This window comes from Phoenix dactylifera, chromosome 7 (assembly GCF_009389715.1).
Source record: "Phoenix dactylifera cultivar Barhee BC4 chromosome 7, palm_55x_up_171113_PBpolish2nd_filt_p, whole genome shotgun sequence".
Classification (NCBI taxonomy): Eukaryota; Viridiplantae; Streptophyta; class Magnoliopsida; order Arecales; family Arecaceae; genus Phoenix; species Phoenix dactylifera.
In genome coordinates, this window is record NC_052398.1 from 7,819,562 (window position 1) to 7,838,509 (window position 18,948).

An 18,948-nucleotide genomic window follows, 5' to 3' on the forward strand; every position below is an offset into this window, starting at 1 on the left:
GAGTGCGGTCGGGGAAGCTACCAAACAATGAATCCCCCCCCCCCCATTGCTGATGAAGTCGAATGGCCATGATCGTTTTTATCACTTGGTGTGTGGATTCGCTTTGATTTGTAGAGGGAGATGAAATCACAGATCGACAGAGCACCACCATCTTGCAGCATCACGAACTACACGAGATTTATTTCAAACAACCTGGTAACCCTATTCGAGCAACTTCATAATTTGTTATATATGGAGCCGCGATTACTCAAATTAAACCTTAAGCTCGTGTTGATTGGCGAGAGATTACATCTACATGAAAATAGCCAGATAAATAAAGGCTGCAAGGTGCAACGTTGGCTACGAGGTTCTGACATGACACTACAGTGCTGAGACAACCTTCAAGATTATTTTAGATTTGATATAGAAAAAAGGAAAAATTCAATCTATGTATATGTTTTTATACGGAAACTTCTCCCCACACTGACAACCAAAAATAACTAATAAAACAAATCAGTGTCACAGAAGTAACATTTCTAGCTTAGACCAAGAAAACAAAGCATACTCAATGAAGCATCAATCACTGCAGCGCAATCAAAAATACCACTTTTTCATAGGGCTGAGAGGTATTTTTTTTTAAAAAAAGGCAGAGAAGTAGGATACACGAAAGGAGAGCAATTAGTTGATAGAGATCGCTGACAACAAAGCAGCCAATATACCAATTGACGAAACAGAATTTATATATATATATATATATATATATATATATATATATATATATATATATATATATATATATATATATATATATATTCTCATTTTGCCTCTCGACCACAGTCAACCGTATATCACCAGCGACCTCTACAAGACTTGAAACGATACTGCAAAAATGAACATTATGAGAACGCATCACCGCACCAGATGCTTTCCAGTCCCGCTACAAGGTGCGATTCTTCTAGCTAGATGGGGAAACGAGTGATAGGTAAATTGCGAGTCATTACGCTATTTACTCAACAATATAATAAGTTCCGTAGTGCTGACAAATTGTGAACGTTCCTATGACATTTTTCACTCTTCTATTCATTCTCGTGTATATCATGATTTACACTCAGCAGGGATTCCAGAAACAAACAGAAACCAATCAACCATGAGGACTTGATGACACATTACAGATTTTTAAAAAAAAAAAATTCAAATTTACAACTCTTCACTAGTGAGAAGCCGAGGCCTTATCCAGGAATTGGTATATAAGAGGATTAATCCACGGCAGAGAGAGAGAGAGAGACGCTTGGCTTTCATCCATTATGATTTATAGGTCCCGGTAAATTGGCTGCGGCGTCCACTTAAGATGCAAATTCAACCTTCCAGACTTAGCCCCCTCTAAAGGAAAACTCTCAGTAAATTCTCCCTCCATTATCACCCTTGTTAGTGTCATGATGCATCTCCCAATGTAATCCTATAATGGCGAATGATATTGTTAGAAACATTCTTTTTGCCAAATTTGAATGCAACTGCAAAGACTAGAGGTTCGATTTTTTTTTGTTGTTGTTTTCTTTATTCTCTGCATTCAAATCAGATCTCTGAGACGTTACAAACAACAAACAAGAACTTAGCCAAGGGGAATTTCCTTCAAGATTCATTTGTACTTAAGGATACTATAGGAATAATTAAAAGCTACCCAAGCTTTTGCAAACTCGCATGCAGCTAATTGTTGCAGCCAAAATGAAAAGATCGAAAGAGAACTCACCTTTCCAAAGGTATCATGGTCATAGACTTCCAAAATAAGCATATCATGTAGTCCATCTTCCACGACAAAGTCAAAGGTCTGGTTCCAAATTGGATTTAAGCTTTCATTTACTACCTGCAAAACAGGGCCACAGTTTTTCATATTTCAAAAGAGTACAAGGTTTTCAAAATTCGTGAGGATCAGAAAACTACCCTTGTTTTATTCTTTGTTTCTAATTTCTTCATACTCAGAACAACAAATGGGTCTGCCTTTCCCATCACGTCCATTGCAGGCAAATCTTCTGCAGATATAACTGTCACAGAGAGAACTCCTCTTATAATGACATCCTTTTTCCTAAGAGATGCTGTCCTGTCAGTCACAGCAGCATCGGTTCCATTCACCCCACTTTTGAGGGCCTTCTCCAATGAAGTCATTGAAAAACTTTGACTGACAAAAGGATTTAAAAACTCATTCTCCATGCCGAAAGGACAGTACAGAAGCTCTAGATGCACCTGAAGCGATAAGGCACAACATGTGTTATTGGAACTACAGCAGTTCAAGAAGTCCAAAATACACACATGCACATAAATATATGTATTATCGATATGAACAAAAGTTTTGAGCAATAGTAAACTAGTTGAGCCTCAACTTTCATCCAGCAAGTTGTTCTACCTAATATGACAGAATAATTCATCAGCACAGATAAATAACAGTTGATAAGTTTTTAGCAGGAAGGACCGATAAAAAAGGTGACCAGATATTACAACCAGATATCAGTCTGACATGCACCCTCCCATGTTGAATTATAAAGCATTAGGAAAGAATTACCTTTACCCTAACCAACAAAGCATCCCACATATATGGGATTGGCTGAATAAATCAACTTATGATCCACAAAAGTTTGAGAATGTTAAAGGACTACCCCTCAGCCTGATGTCAACTCCCCAAACTGATGCTTCCTAGTGACAAACAGCAGCTTCAGACAAAAGAGAAGCCTTGCCACAAAGTAAAGGCCAGTTAGCAATCAAGGCACCACCTTACAGTTCATACGGTTGAAGTTCATGCAACTAGAAAGCAATTCCTCAAGATTGCCCTACATTTGGAGAAACTCCAGACAGACATGGAGATTTTAAGGCATAAATGAAGCAAAAGATCCCAATTAAAATGAAGTCTGGTAAACATATTACAATATCAGAAGAAAAAGTGATATCAAGCAATCATATGCATGATCACAACAATTCTACAAAAATATTATACACTAATTTAGAAAGTTACACAATAGGACATTTTTCAAAATACACCTTAAAAAAACCATTCGAAAATTTAAGGGGAAGACCAGCCTCATTGGAAAAATAGAACCCTAAGAAGAGGCACCAAAACATGAAAGTGAGGGAGAGCCAGGCTACTAAAGTTATTTGAGGAGTCTATGGTTAGACCTAAAAGATCAGTTAGTTTGGAGAAACAGAGCTACTCTAACGGATCTGCAGTTTAAGCTCATTCAACTGCAGAGCATATTCAAAAAACTTCAAGACAAGAATACAAGAAAACAATATTAGTAAATAACTATAAATCAAACTACATGATATAGAATTATTTATTATAACTGTCATAAAACAAAATAACAGGAAAGTACGGAACAGCACCAACTACTTTACTTTCACATTTTCTCCTAAAATGCAGGTTGATAATTCCTTTAAGCTAATTGGTCAGTCATTTCATTGCCCAGCTCCAGAATTTGTGAAAGGAAAAGAAGAAGTAAACAACAACAAAAACAATGATGGATCTATAGATAAGGATGAGCATTTTCCAATTATATCCATGAAAAGCTAAAGATTTATTAGTTACGATTTTATTTAGTTATTTGTAAAATGCATGCCAGTTTAAGCTACAGGTGTGCTGGCCTCTCCAATAGAATGCTTTGCTGATCATGCAATCCGGTCCAGGCATCTATTAACAGACTACATGCTAGTTTTTTTTTCTTTTTAAATTAGAGTTAAGATCTTTTTCTCTTTTTTTTTTGGTACTAAGAGTTAAGATCTTCATCATGCCCAAAGGTCCAACCACAGAACCCAATATTAAATCAAGAAATAGGATTAAACACAAAAACTCATAATAAAGACACTAGTGCATGTGAAATTGGAGAGTGAAAATCTTTATCTTCATATTAAACAGAATGCAACAAATAGCAGGTGACAGACTAAATTACTACCTTTTAATTTATTTTTTATTTATCCATTCTTTACAAGTATCTGACCTTTTTTTGTCTGATACTTGTTGTACTTCAGAAGTTTGAATTTGTGAAAGGCATCTCCATTTTTATTGTTTCTTCTTTAGCATGTCATTACTATATGTGATCTTTAAAATACTTGATTTTGTTACAACAAAAAAAAAGATACAAAGAAAAAAAGAAAAAAAAAATCTATGATATGCAAGCCAACCTGACCCCTCTCTTTCCTATCTCTCTGGATTTCCAGATCTTTGACTAGTTTCAACCAGATATCCTTCACTTTTCCAGGCTGAAGGTCTTTTAACCTCACTTGAGCACAACCAATAAGTTCGGATGGTTGGATCCCTTCATCATCATATATCTTTACCGTCAAATGCTGAGTAGACGCATCTTCAACTATGAACTCGTAGTGTTCATTCCAGATAGGGTTCAAATCATTGTTCTGTATAAGATATGAAGTTAACTCCAGATAAAAGACACAAGATCTGAAAAGCAAGGAAAGAATTTGCATGTAGACTTACAATTGTTTTGCTAGTCTTCATTCTGTCACGTAATGGGCGTACATACAACACAGCATAGGGATCGGATTTTCCTATTATGTCTTTATTAGCTAAGGACCTTGCTTGGACAAGCTTTACTTCCAAAATTCCAACAGGTTTCAGTTCTAGGTCACTAAGCAGCAATAAACTGTCATTGACATTGTGAAACAAGTGGAAGTACAATTTTCAATACAAATGCACCAATAAATGACTATACCTGTAATCCCCAGGTAAAATGGGAACAATTTTTCTTACTGGCCATGTTAAGGTGTCTTCAATAGCATCACGTATTGTTCCCTAGATGAACATATTATTTTCATAGTATCAGTAGGTATGTATTGGTGTCCATGCACATAAAAGAGATGCAATGTGCTAAGGAAGGAATTATCAACCTCAATTGCATCAGAAATTCCAGGAAGAGATGATATTTCACCACCAATAACCTTGAGAGTGAAATCCAGCTTTTTCTACAGTCAAAGGTATATCGTTATATAATACACAATACCACAGTAACTAACAAGACCAAAACATTAGACATAGTGTTTTCACCTTCTCTCTCAATGAATAACAGACAGCACCAAAGCAGGGAAACTCCTCCACCAACGGTTTAAAGATTAAACGAAAAACACCAGTAAAACCAATGTTTTTCACCTGGATTGGAAATTTTGCAGCTTGTAAGAATTTGACTAGATTGAAGCAATGGGAGAAAAAAAAAAGATTGATAACTGAGTACTGCCAATCAACTTCCATTAAATTTATGGTTTCTCGCATTCTGTAAGTTCATCTATTTCAATTTGTTTAAGAAATAATAAACAATTCGCCAAAACAGAAAAGAGAAATACTTTTTACAGTATTATCAGTGCAGATGATTAGTAAATGATCCAAGCTAGAGCTAGCTTGCCTCACTTGCAATCAGCTTAATTAAGCTTGAAATAGAAATAAATCAAGGTTTCTAAGTGCTTGCCCATGTCAGTCCAGCACCAACACTGCCGCTAGGTAATACAACATCCACTAAATGCTTTTTTATTATTGAACAAAAAGACTTTTCTAAATTCTTAAGTTAATTTTAACATTGTTTTTGTTTTAGTATAGCTCTAAACATGCACTGGCACATCTCTGCAATTGCATCAGCATTGAACATGCTGTTCCATGCTGGTCACTGTCCAGATATCTCCTTTCCAACAACAGAAATCCTTGAAATAGATAAATAATTAAAATACAATATATTCTCTAGTTTGTATTTGCAATTATTAAAGACAATATAATATGTATATTAAAGAATGTATTTCAACTATAACATTGAGATATAACAGCGGAAATTTGCTCCAAGTGTGGGTTTGTCTACATAGAGCCTGCACTATTGTTTGGCTTGGAGTGTCGGGCAATAAAGTACATGAAAACAAGTTGAGTGTAGCAGAAATGAGAACGTTAAGAAGAATTTGTGGTAAAACTAGAAATGATAGATTGAAAAATGAATATATAAGAAGGCCGTAGGAGTTGCACAAATTAAAGACAGATGGACGGAAAATCAATTAAGATAGTGTGGACTGTGGACACATACGACAAAAACCTGAGGAGGTTCTAGTAAGGACAGGTGCACGTATGTATCTACGTACGTGTGGGTCTATACATTATATCTACACACACACACATACATATATACATATATGTATGTGTATATATGTATGTATGTATATGTGTATATATGTATGTATGTATATGTGTATATATATATATATGAATGTTTATGTGTGTATATATATATGTATGTATATGTGTGTATATACACATACATATATGTATATATAAGCACCAAGAGATCTCAAGCACTCACAAGATCTCTTAAATGAGGTGTTCACAAGCAGCTCAAATTTTGCTCAAGTTATATAAGCATTTCTTGATTACAAAATGAACTGAACTTGAGCTAGGCTTCTTGAGCTCCATTCAGCCCTAAGTTCAGTTTTGGAAATATAAATTGGCACGTGCGTGTATACGTATGTAGGCTCTCACAAGATTTCTTAAATGAGGTGTTCATGAGTTTTGCTCAAGTTATATAAGCTTTTCTTGCTTACAAAAGTAACCAAGCTTGAGATGGCTTAGCCTGCTTGCGCTTAGTTTGTTTACAACAATAAGTTTACTTTTAGAACTATTAAAATGGTGTAATGAGTGAGTATTCAAGTCACTTTATTAGGAATAGTGAAAACACATGCACAATTAAGAGGATATCAGCTCACTGTAGTTGAAACTTGAAAGTGTAATTAAACTATTCCTCGTGATTATAAATCCATTAGAATATACAAATAACACTAAGAGGATATACATTATGCTATATAACTTGAGCAAAACTCTCTATAGCATAATTATATAGCATATAGTAATGTCCTTGATGCTCTCACATCATGCCTTAATGACGAATACCAATGCAATATTTTATTGTTTTAATGTTTGAAAAAGGTAGAACCCTCTATAGCATAATGTAACATTACTCCAATTATCAACAACACAAACTCTACTTGGATGCCCTTATACTTATTCAAAGGACACTTCTGAGAATTACACCATGAGGCTGCTCAAAAGCCTCAATTCAAAACACCGAAACAAGGATCCTTTTCCAAAGAATCTCCAGAAATGGGCCAACTCAGATCAATACCTAGCTCTCTTCCTTATGAGTGGTGAATTAGGTACATTAGCCTCTTAAGATTAAACTAAAAGAAAAAAATTTAGGTTCTGAACAGCGACATCAAATTGGCTTCTTATCCAGAAGGATGAAATCATCCATTACTGCACAACAGATCCACAAAATTAATTGAGAGACATGTACTATGAGCACATTTTTTTCACAAATCTACCGGGGGCTGCAAAAGCATAGCATTGTGATTCACATTTTCCAAAAAAAAAATATTAAGTAGATTGGCTTTGCAACTTTTTCCAAATGGAAAAAAAACCCAGGAGAGAGACTTTAAAAAATAAAATAAAATAATCACAGGACATAATTCATGAATAGAGCGAAATACTGCAGCATTACACAGTCAGAACAGTAATTCATCAAGGATGCAGTAACATAATTATGTATGCACCTAGCCTCTCTATTGATTACTTCAGAATATCTGCCGTTTCGAATCTAAGCAAGAAATACTTGTATTACCTGTATGGGAAGTGCCACACCAAGTTTTGTTTGAATATCAAGTACAATGTTTGGATTACCATCCCACTGCAACTCCAACTCCATGGTAATCCCAGAACTATCATCTTCAATTATAGAAACTCCTGGAAAAGATGATTACATTATAAATTTCTAATAAAAAATTGCTATGAGAAAGTTTTGTAATAGGATAACCCCATGACAAAAAATTACCATGTTCTCATTTGAACACAAAATGTAGTAGATCATTAGAAAATATACTGTGCAATGATATGTATTTCTTTGGATCTTGAAGAGGTTATATTTATCATTTTTAATAATAAAAATAACTAAGATTTAAGGGGGGAAGAAGAAAAGCAATTATCCCAATAACAGCAATGAATGAAATTACTGTAATTTGCATATTATTGGAGCAGTAATGTTATCCCTTCAGCAAAGTGAAATTCGGATAAATCAACAGGGTATGAAGTAACTCTAGGAAATAATCAGATGTAATAGCAACTGTTTGAAGGACCTACCTGTAAATTGTGGAGCAACAGTGCCAAGAGTTAGTTTTGCAAATTTAAGTGAAGATAAGATGGATGATTTATATTGTTCAAGAATTGGCTCAACAGAAGTCCTTATCAGCTCAGATGCTGCCTGTGACAATCAAATGGCAAACACAATCAAGCAATCCTATGCAAGAAGGAAATTTCTTTCTTAATCACACATTAGTCACCCTATCCATATAAGTTCTCTACGGATATTTGCAAACAAACTGAATTGTACTACTTGGTGCCAGTCTTTCAGAATTTGAAAGCATAGAGCAGTGACCAAGAAAGAATAAATCAGGACCTCATTAACATAAGGCCAGATTTTCATCAATTCGAGGTTGAGCCAGTTCAACTGCAAGAATGATAAAAACCAGAATCAGTAAGACATTAAAAAAAGGTGGCACATAAAGAATGTCGATTAAAACCAAAACTAACTCAACTTCTGGCGCTGTGAGAAAACAACCCATGATGGATAAAACTGAGCTGGAAGAATCTTTCTGGAATCTTCGACTGTCATCTTTGAGAAAGCTGCCACTGTAGCAGCCTGCAATAAGAATACACATTGTCCATCAGCACAGGAAACCTCAAGAGGCACATATATTTTATCTATTCACTATCAAATGAGGTAAGAAATTTCTTTGATCCCAAACACAATGAGAACAAAAACTTGATGTCACAGCATCTTTTAGTTGGGCAAAAATTGGTGGATGTATTGTTTCAGTAGCAGAAAAACCCAAAATCCAGATACTTTAGACCCTCTATTAAAAAATATTTTAAAATTAAATGATCTCGAGCATCTTCAAATATTTAAGAAATCAAGTCGGTTCATGGAAAATAACTAGTAATCTCACTTATCCACAATTTTTTGCATTTCAAGTACAAGAAAAAGTACTGCAGTTTTAATATCAACATATGTAATGCAGGCTTCCAAGTAGACAACATATATCTATCTAGACATTGACATATTTTACACATAACATATACCTTCATATCTTTAGCGACATCATTATCATTAAATTGTAATACATACATACATGCATGCATGCATGCATATATATATATATATATATATATATATATATATATATATATATATATATATATATATATATATATATATATATATATATATATATATATATATATATGTATATATATACATACATATATATATATATATATATATACATACATATATATACATACATACATATATATACATACATATATATATATACATACATACATATATATACATACATATACATACATACATATATATATACATACATACATATATATACATACATATATATATATAAGCTCTTAGCTCCACCGTCGGAAAAAGGGTTGGTGTTGGCTAGCTCCCCATTCTGAAAACGTCCAGAATGGCCTAACCAAAAAGGGACTTTCCTGGATCAGATGAGGAAGGGTACGAGGGGTCCCCAAATGCAAGAAAAAGGCCCTTTATATACATATATATGTTTGTTTGGTCTAATATTTTTATGAGATGCAGACAATCTTCTAGACTACCTTTTAATCAGGACAAGCTGGGCCTTCTGGTTGGGTTGGGTTGTGCCCAACCCACATTCTACCCATTTGCTGCCCAGGTGTAGCTTTTGGACCTAAACATAATTCACAGGTCCGAAGTTCTTAGTACAAGAGACTACAATAAATGAGCTAGCAAGACATATCCCATCATTAAGATTGCTACGACAAGCCAACTACAGGAGTTAGAAAAAGTAAATAACTTTGTTGAAAGTTGAAGCACTGCAGTGGAAATAAAATAACATAATCTATAATGGCACTTTGTCTTCCCACCATGCTTGTTATTAAAGAATTATTGCTGCATAGGTTCCCATGGATTTACTGAGAAATTAATTCATCATCAGCTGATAATGTTTCAGTTTCATCCACTAATTTGGTTCACTCAGCAAGTCAACATTTGTTCTCCCTGAACTTCTCGAATTGTTAATTCTGGATAACATGACAAGTGATCTATGTATTTTGACTTCTGATATTTTTTATTGAAGCTCTTCTGCAAAGTTAGCAGATAGGTGATTCAGTGATTCAACATAGCTGTTCGCATCATTTTGAGTTTTGACACATGCTATTCTAATTCAACTGTCCTCTTTGCTTATATTCCTAAATTTTCTCTGACTCTTCTATTTATTAATAGATTAACAAAATCTTTTTTTTTCGTTCCCAGTGTTCTCCAATACTTACAAGAGCATGATGCTTAAGAACTCAACTATCATAGCCGGGTCTCAGTGAATTCTGCATAACATTCTTCCATGTCTCCTTGTTAGAAATATTTTTCCCCGGTTCCTCACGTTGAAAATTAAAGTCTCTTAACTTGTTTATTATCCAAATCAGAAATTTTATGTAAAGGTTGCTGGGTATGGAAACACCATAGAACTGTATTTCCACGACAAGGACGGTATCATGACATTCCTTTTTAGTGATGTTTGAGAATCCTTAAGAATAACAGAGATGTTTAGATTTCATTATTATGCCAATTTTGTTAATGATTTCAGAATGACTAAGAAACGTTATATGAAAAGGCATGCCCAACCATTTGATTTATCTGATTATTTTCATACTGCGTTAAAAACCCAGTTTGTTGATTCAATTAAAATTATATAAATAAAAAATGCTGTTAGAATTTAGAAATATGTCTTAAGAATTTCAATGGTTTCTAACTCATCTGGTATAGATCATTAACTGTTTTCGAATAGAAACTTTCATAAAAGTAACCTTGACAATGACTCCTAGCATGAAGACAAATATTACATAACTACTAGATATCAATCATATGCCTTTCCAGCATTCCAGGTGACCTGTCCTGATAAAGTTTTGGCTCCGCAACTATTTTTGTTCTCACTTCACTTCAAGCCAAACTCTTTGGACGAGTATGTTTCTTTCAGAAGCTATCACTAGGAGGATATACTTTAATGTTCAGTTCATGAAGTGTGTATGTTCTTAGGATATCCTCATACTCATAAAGAGTCAAATGTTATAGCCCCTGATTTTGTAAAAGAATTACTTATGCTGATGAGACGGAAGCTGGATCTGTAAACTATTCTCTACTCAGGGGTTTTCCTATTCCTCTTTTGCTGTCTTGTGAGAATGCTAGAGACAAAAAACCAATTAGTTATCCCCTACAGCTATAATTATGGAAGCTTCTGATTTGGAAATGTAGGAATGCCCGCTAAGCAGAGATTGAAGAAGAAAAATCCTTTTCAGTCCTCACAGCCAACTACTAAACCTGAAGTCCTTTAATCTCAAATTGTATTCCCTTTGTTGGTTTCTAGACTGAAAATAGACTGTGGTTTTTTTTTTTTTAACACTCTAAAGAAGGAAAACATAATCTTTGCATAGTTTTATCAAGGAAGCAGCTTAGCAGGTAGTCCCAGAAGCATCTCCACACCGGGCAACATAAATTGCACCGCATTGAGATAACTCGGATATACAATCTGCACCTACGAACGCCATTGACATAATGTGAGTGCCAGAAGACACCTTCATCAAGACTCGTATTAAGATAATGAAATAAGAATCCAATCACCCAAATTAAAAATACCATCCATTCCTTGTCGTCCACATGCAAATTCATCAAAACAGGGTTAATAGCTTATCATTTTTTTTTTAAAAAAAAAAGAAAACATAAAACACCTGCAAAGCAAAGCAAGAAAAGAATGTACCAGCTCGGATCGTTTCTTGGATCGGTAATTCTCGGAACGGACGAAGCCCATCACCAGCCCGACCCCAACCACGACTCCCAGGAACAACCCCAACAAGAACGCCATCTCCGACACCTCCACCCACCAATTCCCAACCCAGAAGAGAGTTCAAAACCCTATCCCGGGTCGGTGAACAAGAGCTTCAGAAGGACCAAGACAAGCCGGAGAGAAGGCAAAGCCTTGGAGCTCTCTCTTGAAGTCTTCTCCCCTTCGAATCAAGAAGAGGGAGGGCTTGGGATTTCTTGGTGCGGTTGGGAACAGATCGAGGACCTTCTCGATCGATGATGAGGACACGAAAAGAAAAGAAGACGGAGAAGCGAGGAGAGGAGGCGAAGGAGACGGCAGCAGCCGGCTTTGGCTAGTTCTTTTCTTCGGCGGAACGAAAGTGAGGGCCAATGACAACCCGGGCCTTCCCTTTCCTTGCCGACTTGCCGCCTTGCCGCGGCCCCCTTCTCCATCCGTCCGTACGTAAGATATCTCGTGATTACCACGTGAACGGATGGATGTAGTTGTCGTTATTTTCGGCAATGATATCTTTAATTAAGTAGGCCATTAAGTTTGGCTGGATCCGGACGTGGTTAGATAAATGTGACCGGCCAATTATTAGAGCTCTTTCTTTACATGTGTCTGGATTCCAGAGTGAGATGATGAGGGTATTAAGGGGTTAGGTGGGACCCTTTTCGTGCTGACCCGTTTTAAGTTTGACCTATTTATTAGATAATAGGTTGGGCTAGCAGATCCAATGCACGTATGACATGGCAGGATATGATATTTTAGGTTATTCAATAAAAAAAAATTGGCTTAAAAGAGTGTTAGACTATCTATTATTACAATCTAAAATTTCATCCATAAAAATAACTGAAAAAATATTTTAAATTTATTATTTTTATAAAAATTTTAAAAATATACTCAGCAAATAATCGATGTGGACCACACACCCCCACGATCCTCATATAAATTTATTTTTATAAATCTAATAATTATCAAAAAGGTTTATAGCTCTTGATATTTACCAAGAATTGTCAAAAGGTTGCACACGCAACTAAAATCAGGCCGCTCGATCAAACTCTTGAAGAGGACTATTCAAAAGCATGATATACGGAAAAATAGATTGAAGAAAAGGTTCTGATATGCTGCAGAATTGATACAATGCGTACAAATATTTTTATTTCAATAAATCATGCAATGATAGAAAATATATTTTAAATGAGCGGTCGATTTTCTTACGAGTCGTACTCATGGCTGATGCCCGGGCATGACATCCAAACTTTATATCCACACGGTGCGTTGCTTGGATCTACTTCAAACAAAAGAGCCTTGATAGAGTTTTCCCAAGCCCTCACATCATTATTACATGAATCTAGGTGAGAGAATTTGAGAACAATAAAGAGAGAGAGAGAGAGGAGAGAGCCGGGGGGGGGGGGGGGGGGGGGGGGGGGGGGGGAGGGGGAGGGGTGGGTTACTTGCATTAGTCACCCAACATGGTCCAAAACAGATGGGTAGCCTACCTAAATTAGTAAGTCTAGGTCTAAGCACGCAGCCAAGGTGCATGCACAATTTACAAATGAGCTGAATCAAAACCTCAATAGGCCATATTTGGGATTTTGATTAATAGGCACCGATAGGTGCATGCTACACCTGGCCGGTGCCAGCACTTTCTATGATGAGGACGAGTAATACCTTCGCCACTTGGGCATCTCTACGGAAAATATAAGTAGCCCTATCAGATAACGTCTAAGGACCTTTTTGGCCAACAAATACTTCACGCTAACTTAAGCATCGGAGAGCCTTAATTACCGGAAACACCGGTAAGACTTTGTGCAAGCACTATGAGTATAATTGATCCATGCTCGATTAATCGGACTGATCACATCACATGTCACTCTAAAATCCAAGATCGCAATTTAGAAAAAATAGTGTTACGACTTACTATTTTTTCTAAATCAGAATTGACACAGAATCACACAAATAAAAGGTGCTGACGATATAAATGTTCCTATGGCATATCTGGCTGTTTTAATCCAACGAGCATTGATATCCTAACCATTGTCCCCGAATTTGACATGTAAATTAGAGATACATAGACCCAGCCCATATGGGCATTGGTGTAGCATGGCCATTTCTTGTTCCTTCCAATTGTATAGTTTTTTGTTCCTCGGAACATCCCCGTATGTCTTCTTTTTCTGTATTTCAATTTGGGAGAGGGGTGACTCATCGAAAATTTTGTTCTTCAGAAATGACTTCTGATTCTGCAAAGGAGAATGATTAATGATTGATGGAAAAAAGTACTGTGGTGCCCATCTATATAGATTTGAGTAATATTTGAAATTGCACTGATCATTGTGAAGTGGATATAGTGGGAAGATTGGAGTTCCTCTAGAAAAATTTTACTGATGGTGTAAGTTTAAATTTTGTCCTGAAGGATTTGTAGAGCCAGCCCTCGGTACATATGAAGAAGAATTGCATCAGGCCTTTGCACTTGAGTTTCCTTAGTTTGACACATTACTACATCAAGCTGAACCTGCTGAAGCTTTAGAATTTAATTTGAATGAAAAGGAAAGAACGAAAGCGCACTGAACTTCAACTTTGATTAATTTTTTTTTTTTTTTTTTTGCCTACAATGTTAAATGGTTTATATTCAGTTGTTGGGTTTTGGAACATATCTTGCGTAACTCACAAAACCAACAACTGTATATGAAGCATTCAGATAATTATCTCTTGACTTTCAGCGCTTCTGAAATATAACTAACATGAAACAAACCTTGATATTTAATCTATGCCAGAGAAAGTCATGACCTTTTTCTTAATTATCTATTCTCCAATTTTTATAGTGCTATAAGAAGTTACAGTTGTAGCTATTTTTTTTTCCAAAGAAATGTTGAAGCTTATGAACTATGGTTCTGTCCCAGTGTTACTACAAGTGCAATTACGAATGAAATTTGTACATGATGTCTTAATTACATGATTATTGGTATGTGAAGTAAGGGAACTTTTGCTTACTATGGGTATTAACTCTTGAACTGGTGATCCAGTAAACTCTAATGTCCAAATAGCTTGTGCAGTGAATTGTTATCTAGCTAGGCTTTTTATCTGCATTTATACTTCTTTACTTCTAGATTTTTCCATTGGAATTTCATATACACGATCATATTATCTTATTACATGTTAAATAACTTATATATCATCCTAGAGTAATCTATGAAGTGAAATGTGACTTTGCAAGTGAAGCACATCACGGACTTAAATCAAGTTACTCTTCACTCATCTATGCATGTATGCATGCGCATATATGATTATGTAAGTCTGCAATTTAATGCTTCTGGGCGGCTGGATCGGCGTATGATGAGATCCTAATGCATGTAACATGCATCTTCTCAAGTAAATCATGCCAATTGATATGTTAGATTTTCTTCTTTTTTTCTCAATCTTGAATATGAAGAAATCACGAAATTTTGGAACATCTCATCTAACTTGTTCTACAGGGGACACACTCAACAAAAACAATCAGTGAAAGTAAATGGCTCGGGGAGAAAACCATACAGGCAAAGAGGAACCGGGCGAGCAAGGCATGGGACTTTACGGGGGCCTCAGGTTACTTGACTTTAACTTTTGTTTATTGGTTTTACTATAGTGAATGGCGTTGGTTCGAACAGCCTGTTTGCTATTTCTATTTTCTATTACAATAGTGCTGTTTGATTTGATGAAGTTGTATCCCAACAGTTTAGGCATGGTGCCACCATGCATGGGCCTAAGCCACGAAGCCATGCAATCAAGCTGCAAAAGAAGGTCCGGCGTCAGGGACTGAAAGTTGAAGGCAAGGCAAGTGTTTATCCCGCACCACATGTGCACAGGGACGGCCCAATGCATTCGGGGATCTAAGATGAATTCACTAAGAGAGGCCTTTTTTTAAATAATAATAATAATAATAAATTTTTAATAAGAAATAAGAAATTGATAATCAAGAAATTAATATTTTTGCGGAAAATTAAAACAACAAAAGGAAACTGAAAAATCTCAAGGGTTCTTTACTTGTTTTTATATTTTTGCTCTTTCTTCCTTGTTTTATTTTCTTTCTTTTTCTTTATGCTTCTTCAGTTCTTCTTTCCTCGAGATGATCCCTTCTGATGTGCATGTTAAATTTCTTGATATGACCACTATACATAAACTTTTATTTTTCTCCCTTATTTTGAGAATAAACATTTACATTTTTCAAGTGTTATCTAATTCCATATCTACTAATATAACATATGCATGTTGAAATTATAGTAAGTGTTTTTTCATGCTTTTACTCTGAGTTATTTGCCGTGTCCTCATGGCACAGCATTCTCCATGGCTTTGAAAGCTTTGGAGTTGGTTGGAATGCTTGTTACCCCTTGCATTCTTATTCAGTTAACTACAATATTTATAAAAGAATACCATTGGATTATCTGAATCTTTCCATTGTTGATCCGCCAGGCATCAAAATTTCCTATAGGTTACACTGATTTTTTTATTTTAAAGACCTGACAAATTATCATGTCATGTCATGTCAAGCCTAGTTGGTATCATGCACCACTTAAGAGTAAATGCCCTGCTAATCTTGTATCATCTTGTTCAGTTGTTTGTATTTATCATGTAGGAATGTTTCTAATAGTGCTTTCTAACAGCTTCTAGTTTTTGAGGATCTGGCGGTTCCTAGCCACAAGACTAAAAATATTAAAAGAACAAGAACAATCAAACCATACTGGAATGAATTGAATGGTTATGACAAGATCAGCAATTTGGTTCAGGAATTTATTGATCATAAGATGGTACATTTTCCTCTTGATCTGTTTGTTGATATCAATTTGGTTCTTGCAGGGTCTGAATGTTTACAGCATCCTGCAGCATGATACTCTTGTGATGACCCGAGATGCTGTTAGTAGGATTGTCGAGCGGATGCATACTCCCATCAACCGCTGAGGCAGTGGGATTGACAAGCTAAAAACATAGGGGTTTGGATGACTGGCTGTTTCAGTAAGGTTATTTTTTTTCACAAAAAAAAATCATAGCTTTATGGGGATGAGCAATTCTTCCCTTCTGTTTACATCTTCAAACTGCCTGCTTACCAGTGTTTCAGTGTGTCACAATTACATGTAAGGTCTAACAAGCAAGAAACTTGAATATTTGCTATCTGCATCATGCCTTGGTGGTCATCATCTTTGAGGCTTAAATGTTGTTGTAATGATTAAAAAAAAGGTAATGCTAAAGTTTAATGAGGAAAATTTTAAAATTTTATTAAGTCAATGCAGATGAGGTAGGGAAAAAGTTTTGATATTTCTGTCGTTGGCAATTCTTATAAGTGAGAACATGGCCTTATTGTTGGTATCTGTTGCAGATTACTAAACATGAAGTATTTGGATGAAAAAGAGCAGTGTAGGATTTAGAAGCCAGTCATTGACCAGGAATCAGATAAATTTGGGATGCTGTGGTTGGCACTGGCGGTTCATATGATATCATTGAAGCTGTCCTGAGAAAACAACTAGAGACTTTTCAAAGTCTTCTTTATTTGGACCGTCCACTCAGTGGATCCTAAAGTAAACTAGACTAGGCCACTTCTCGGTGGAACAAGAAGGCCAATTAACTACAAGAAGACTCACAAAAGTTCGAAAAGCTTTTATGGGTCATTGTTTGCTTGTTTATTTCTTCCAAAAATTTAAGGACGGAGAATTCCGCGGCTCCACACTTCACCTTCATGGGTTGGTACGACTTGGACCATGACCGGGGTAGTTTGTGAGAGAACATACGGGAAAGCATGGCCTTTTGAACAGAACGCCTAACTGAGTCGAGAGGATTTTCTTCTTCTCTTTCTTTTTTCTTTTTTTTTTTTTGTTGGTATGAGCACAGCCGGCTACATCACAAGCGACTTGAGAGGATTTTGACTGCTAACAAGTTGCAGATTCAATAGCTCCAACAAAAACCATCACTTTATAAGATCAAAACTATGTACAAAAAAGTATTAGTTACTGTAGAGTTTTGCGGCAGATATTTTCAGCAAAATAACAAAAAAATCAAGGCAACCATACAAGAACATAGAATTTTACGTGGTTCGACAAAGACCTGCCTATGTTCATGGAGTTTTCACCTTCTGTACTTTGAGAAAAGTTAAGAAAATTATATAAAAAAAAAATGCTCAAATTTAATTACAAAATCCAAGTCTTTACCTTTGTACACCACTCTCAATTTCCTCTCTCAACCTGGGAAGAAGCAATATGACAGCTTACAATCTATTTTTGATGCAAATAGAATAAGCTCTAAATAAACATCGGCTATCCTACGATAGTTCGATTAAAATCCGATCTGATGGCTGTAATAAAAGATACCAAAAACATAACAACTACATATTGTTATCTACTTGTTAGTACATAAACATATTTCGTGATAGCCTTTCAGTCAAAAATCTAGAAAGAGAGAGAGAGAGACGTTGACCCAAGCTAGATCTCTGACTGCTTGGGACCATGTATTAGCATGCCACATACGGTCAGTTCCCCTTGCTTTCCATCCAGATTTCAGACTACTCCTACCAAAGAGAGAGACTTGGAGACAGAAGGTGTTTGGAAGAACATTCTCAACTGCTCCCCTGCTATTCCTGAGTCATGACACCATCGACATCTGGCCTGAGATTGGCAAGAAACATCCTTGTCTCTGCTCATGTTCTTAAGCCATATAACCTAAAATATAGTTTACATCCCATGCATGAAAAAAAAAAAACAAAACTACAATAATACGTTACACGTGGTTGGGAGTTCCAGGAGTTCATCCAAGAACAATAGACTCATAGACTCAGGTTCAAGGGACCAAGGTTCACTTGTTGCAACAATAGGATGAGACGGATGCGTGTCTGGGAGAGGATCGACAGAGCTCTTGCCATGGTTAGCTAGATCCAGAGGTTCCCAGACTTTTGGGTGCGCCATCTACCCTAGATTGCCTCAGACCACTGCCCTGCCCTCGTGAGTACTTCACACCTTATCCCGATATGTTGTCCTTTCCGTTTTAAGAAAGTTGATTCTCCTATCCTCGGGCATGGGATGTAGTGCGTGA

At 36.0% G+C, this 18,948-nt stretch overlaps 2 protein-coding genes across 4 annotated transcripts; one reads left to right on the forward strand and one right to left on the reverse strand.

Moving 5' to 3' along the window:
- Positions 1–958: 958 nt before the first annotated feature.
- LOC103706481 (synaptotagmin-5-like) lies at positions 959–12,311 on the reverse strand. 3 transcript variants are annotated; one of them, XM_008790589.3, is made up of 13 exons: positions 11,851–12,311; positions 8,586–8,690; positions 8,448–8,498; positions 8,132–8,252; positions 7,617–7,738; positions 5,021–5,122; positions 4,864–4,938; positions 4,689–4,768; positions 4,454–4,604; positions 4,144–4,374; positions 1,918–2,217; positions 1,727–1,840; positions 959–1,435 (listed from the first exon to the last, which is right to left on the reverse strand). In XM_008790589.3, the coding sequence occupies exons 1-13, from the start codon at positions 11,953–11,955 to the stop codon at positions 1,289–1,291; spliced, it is 1,704 nt and encodes a 567-aa protein (XP_008788811.2). In that variant the 5' UTR covers positions 11,956–12,311; the 3' UTR covers positions 959–1,288. The 3 variants fall into 3 exon arrangements, with proteins under 3 accessions (XP_008788811.2, XP_008788812.2, XP_026660235.2); XM_008790590.4 differs by lacking the exon at positions 11,851–12,311 and adding an exon at positions 9,680–9,807; XM_026804434.2 differs by lacking the exon at positions 11,851–12,311 and having other exon boundaries at positions 8,132–8,498; positions 8,587–8,663.
- Positions 12,312–15,168: 2,857 nt separating this feature from the next.
- Positions 15,169–16,830, forward strand: LOC103706537 (50S ribosomal protein L4-like). Its single transcript, XM_039128450.1, is given in 6 exon segments — positions 15,169–15,186; positions 15,372–15,401; positions 15,403–15,480; positions 15,610–15,708; positions 16,536–16,652; positions 16,729–16,830. Coding segments are annotated over 6 exon segments (444 nt in total).
- The last annotated feature ends 2,118 nt before the right edge of the window (positions 16,831–18,948 follow it).

What these genes read in the sequence shown, in the direction of transcription:
- LOC103706481 (XM_008790589.3), bottom strand. Translation starts at nt 11,955, where the DNA reads ATGGCGTTCTTGTTGGGGTTGTTCCTGGGAGTCGTGGTTGGGGTCGGG. An exon ending in TTTTCTCACAGCGCCAGAAG is followed by an intron (nt 8,499 to 8,585) that starts TTGAGTTAGTTT and finishes TCATTCTTGCAG; the next exon opens with TTGAACTGGCTCAACCTCGA. An exon ending in GTTATTCATTGAGAGAGAAG is followed by an intron (nt 4,939 to 5,020) that starts GTGAAAACACTA and finishes CTTTGACTGTAG; the next exon opens with AAAAAGCTGGATTTCACTCT.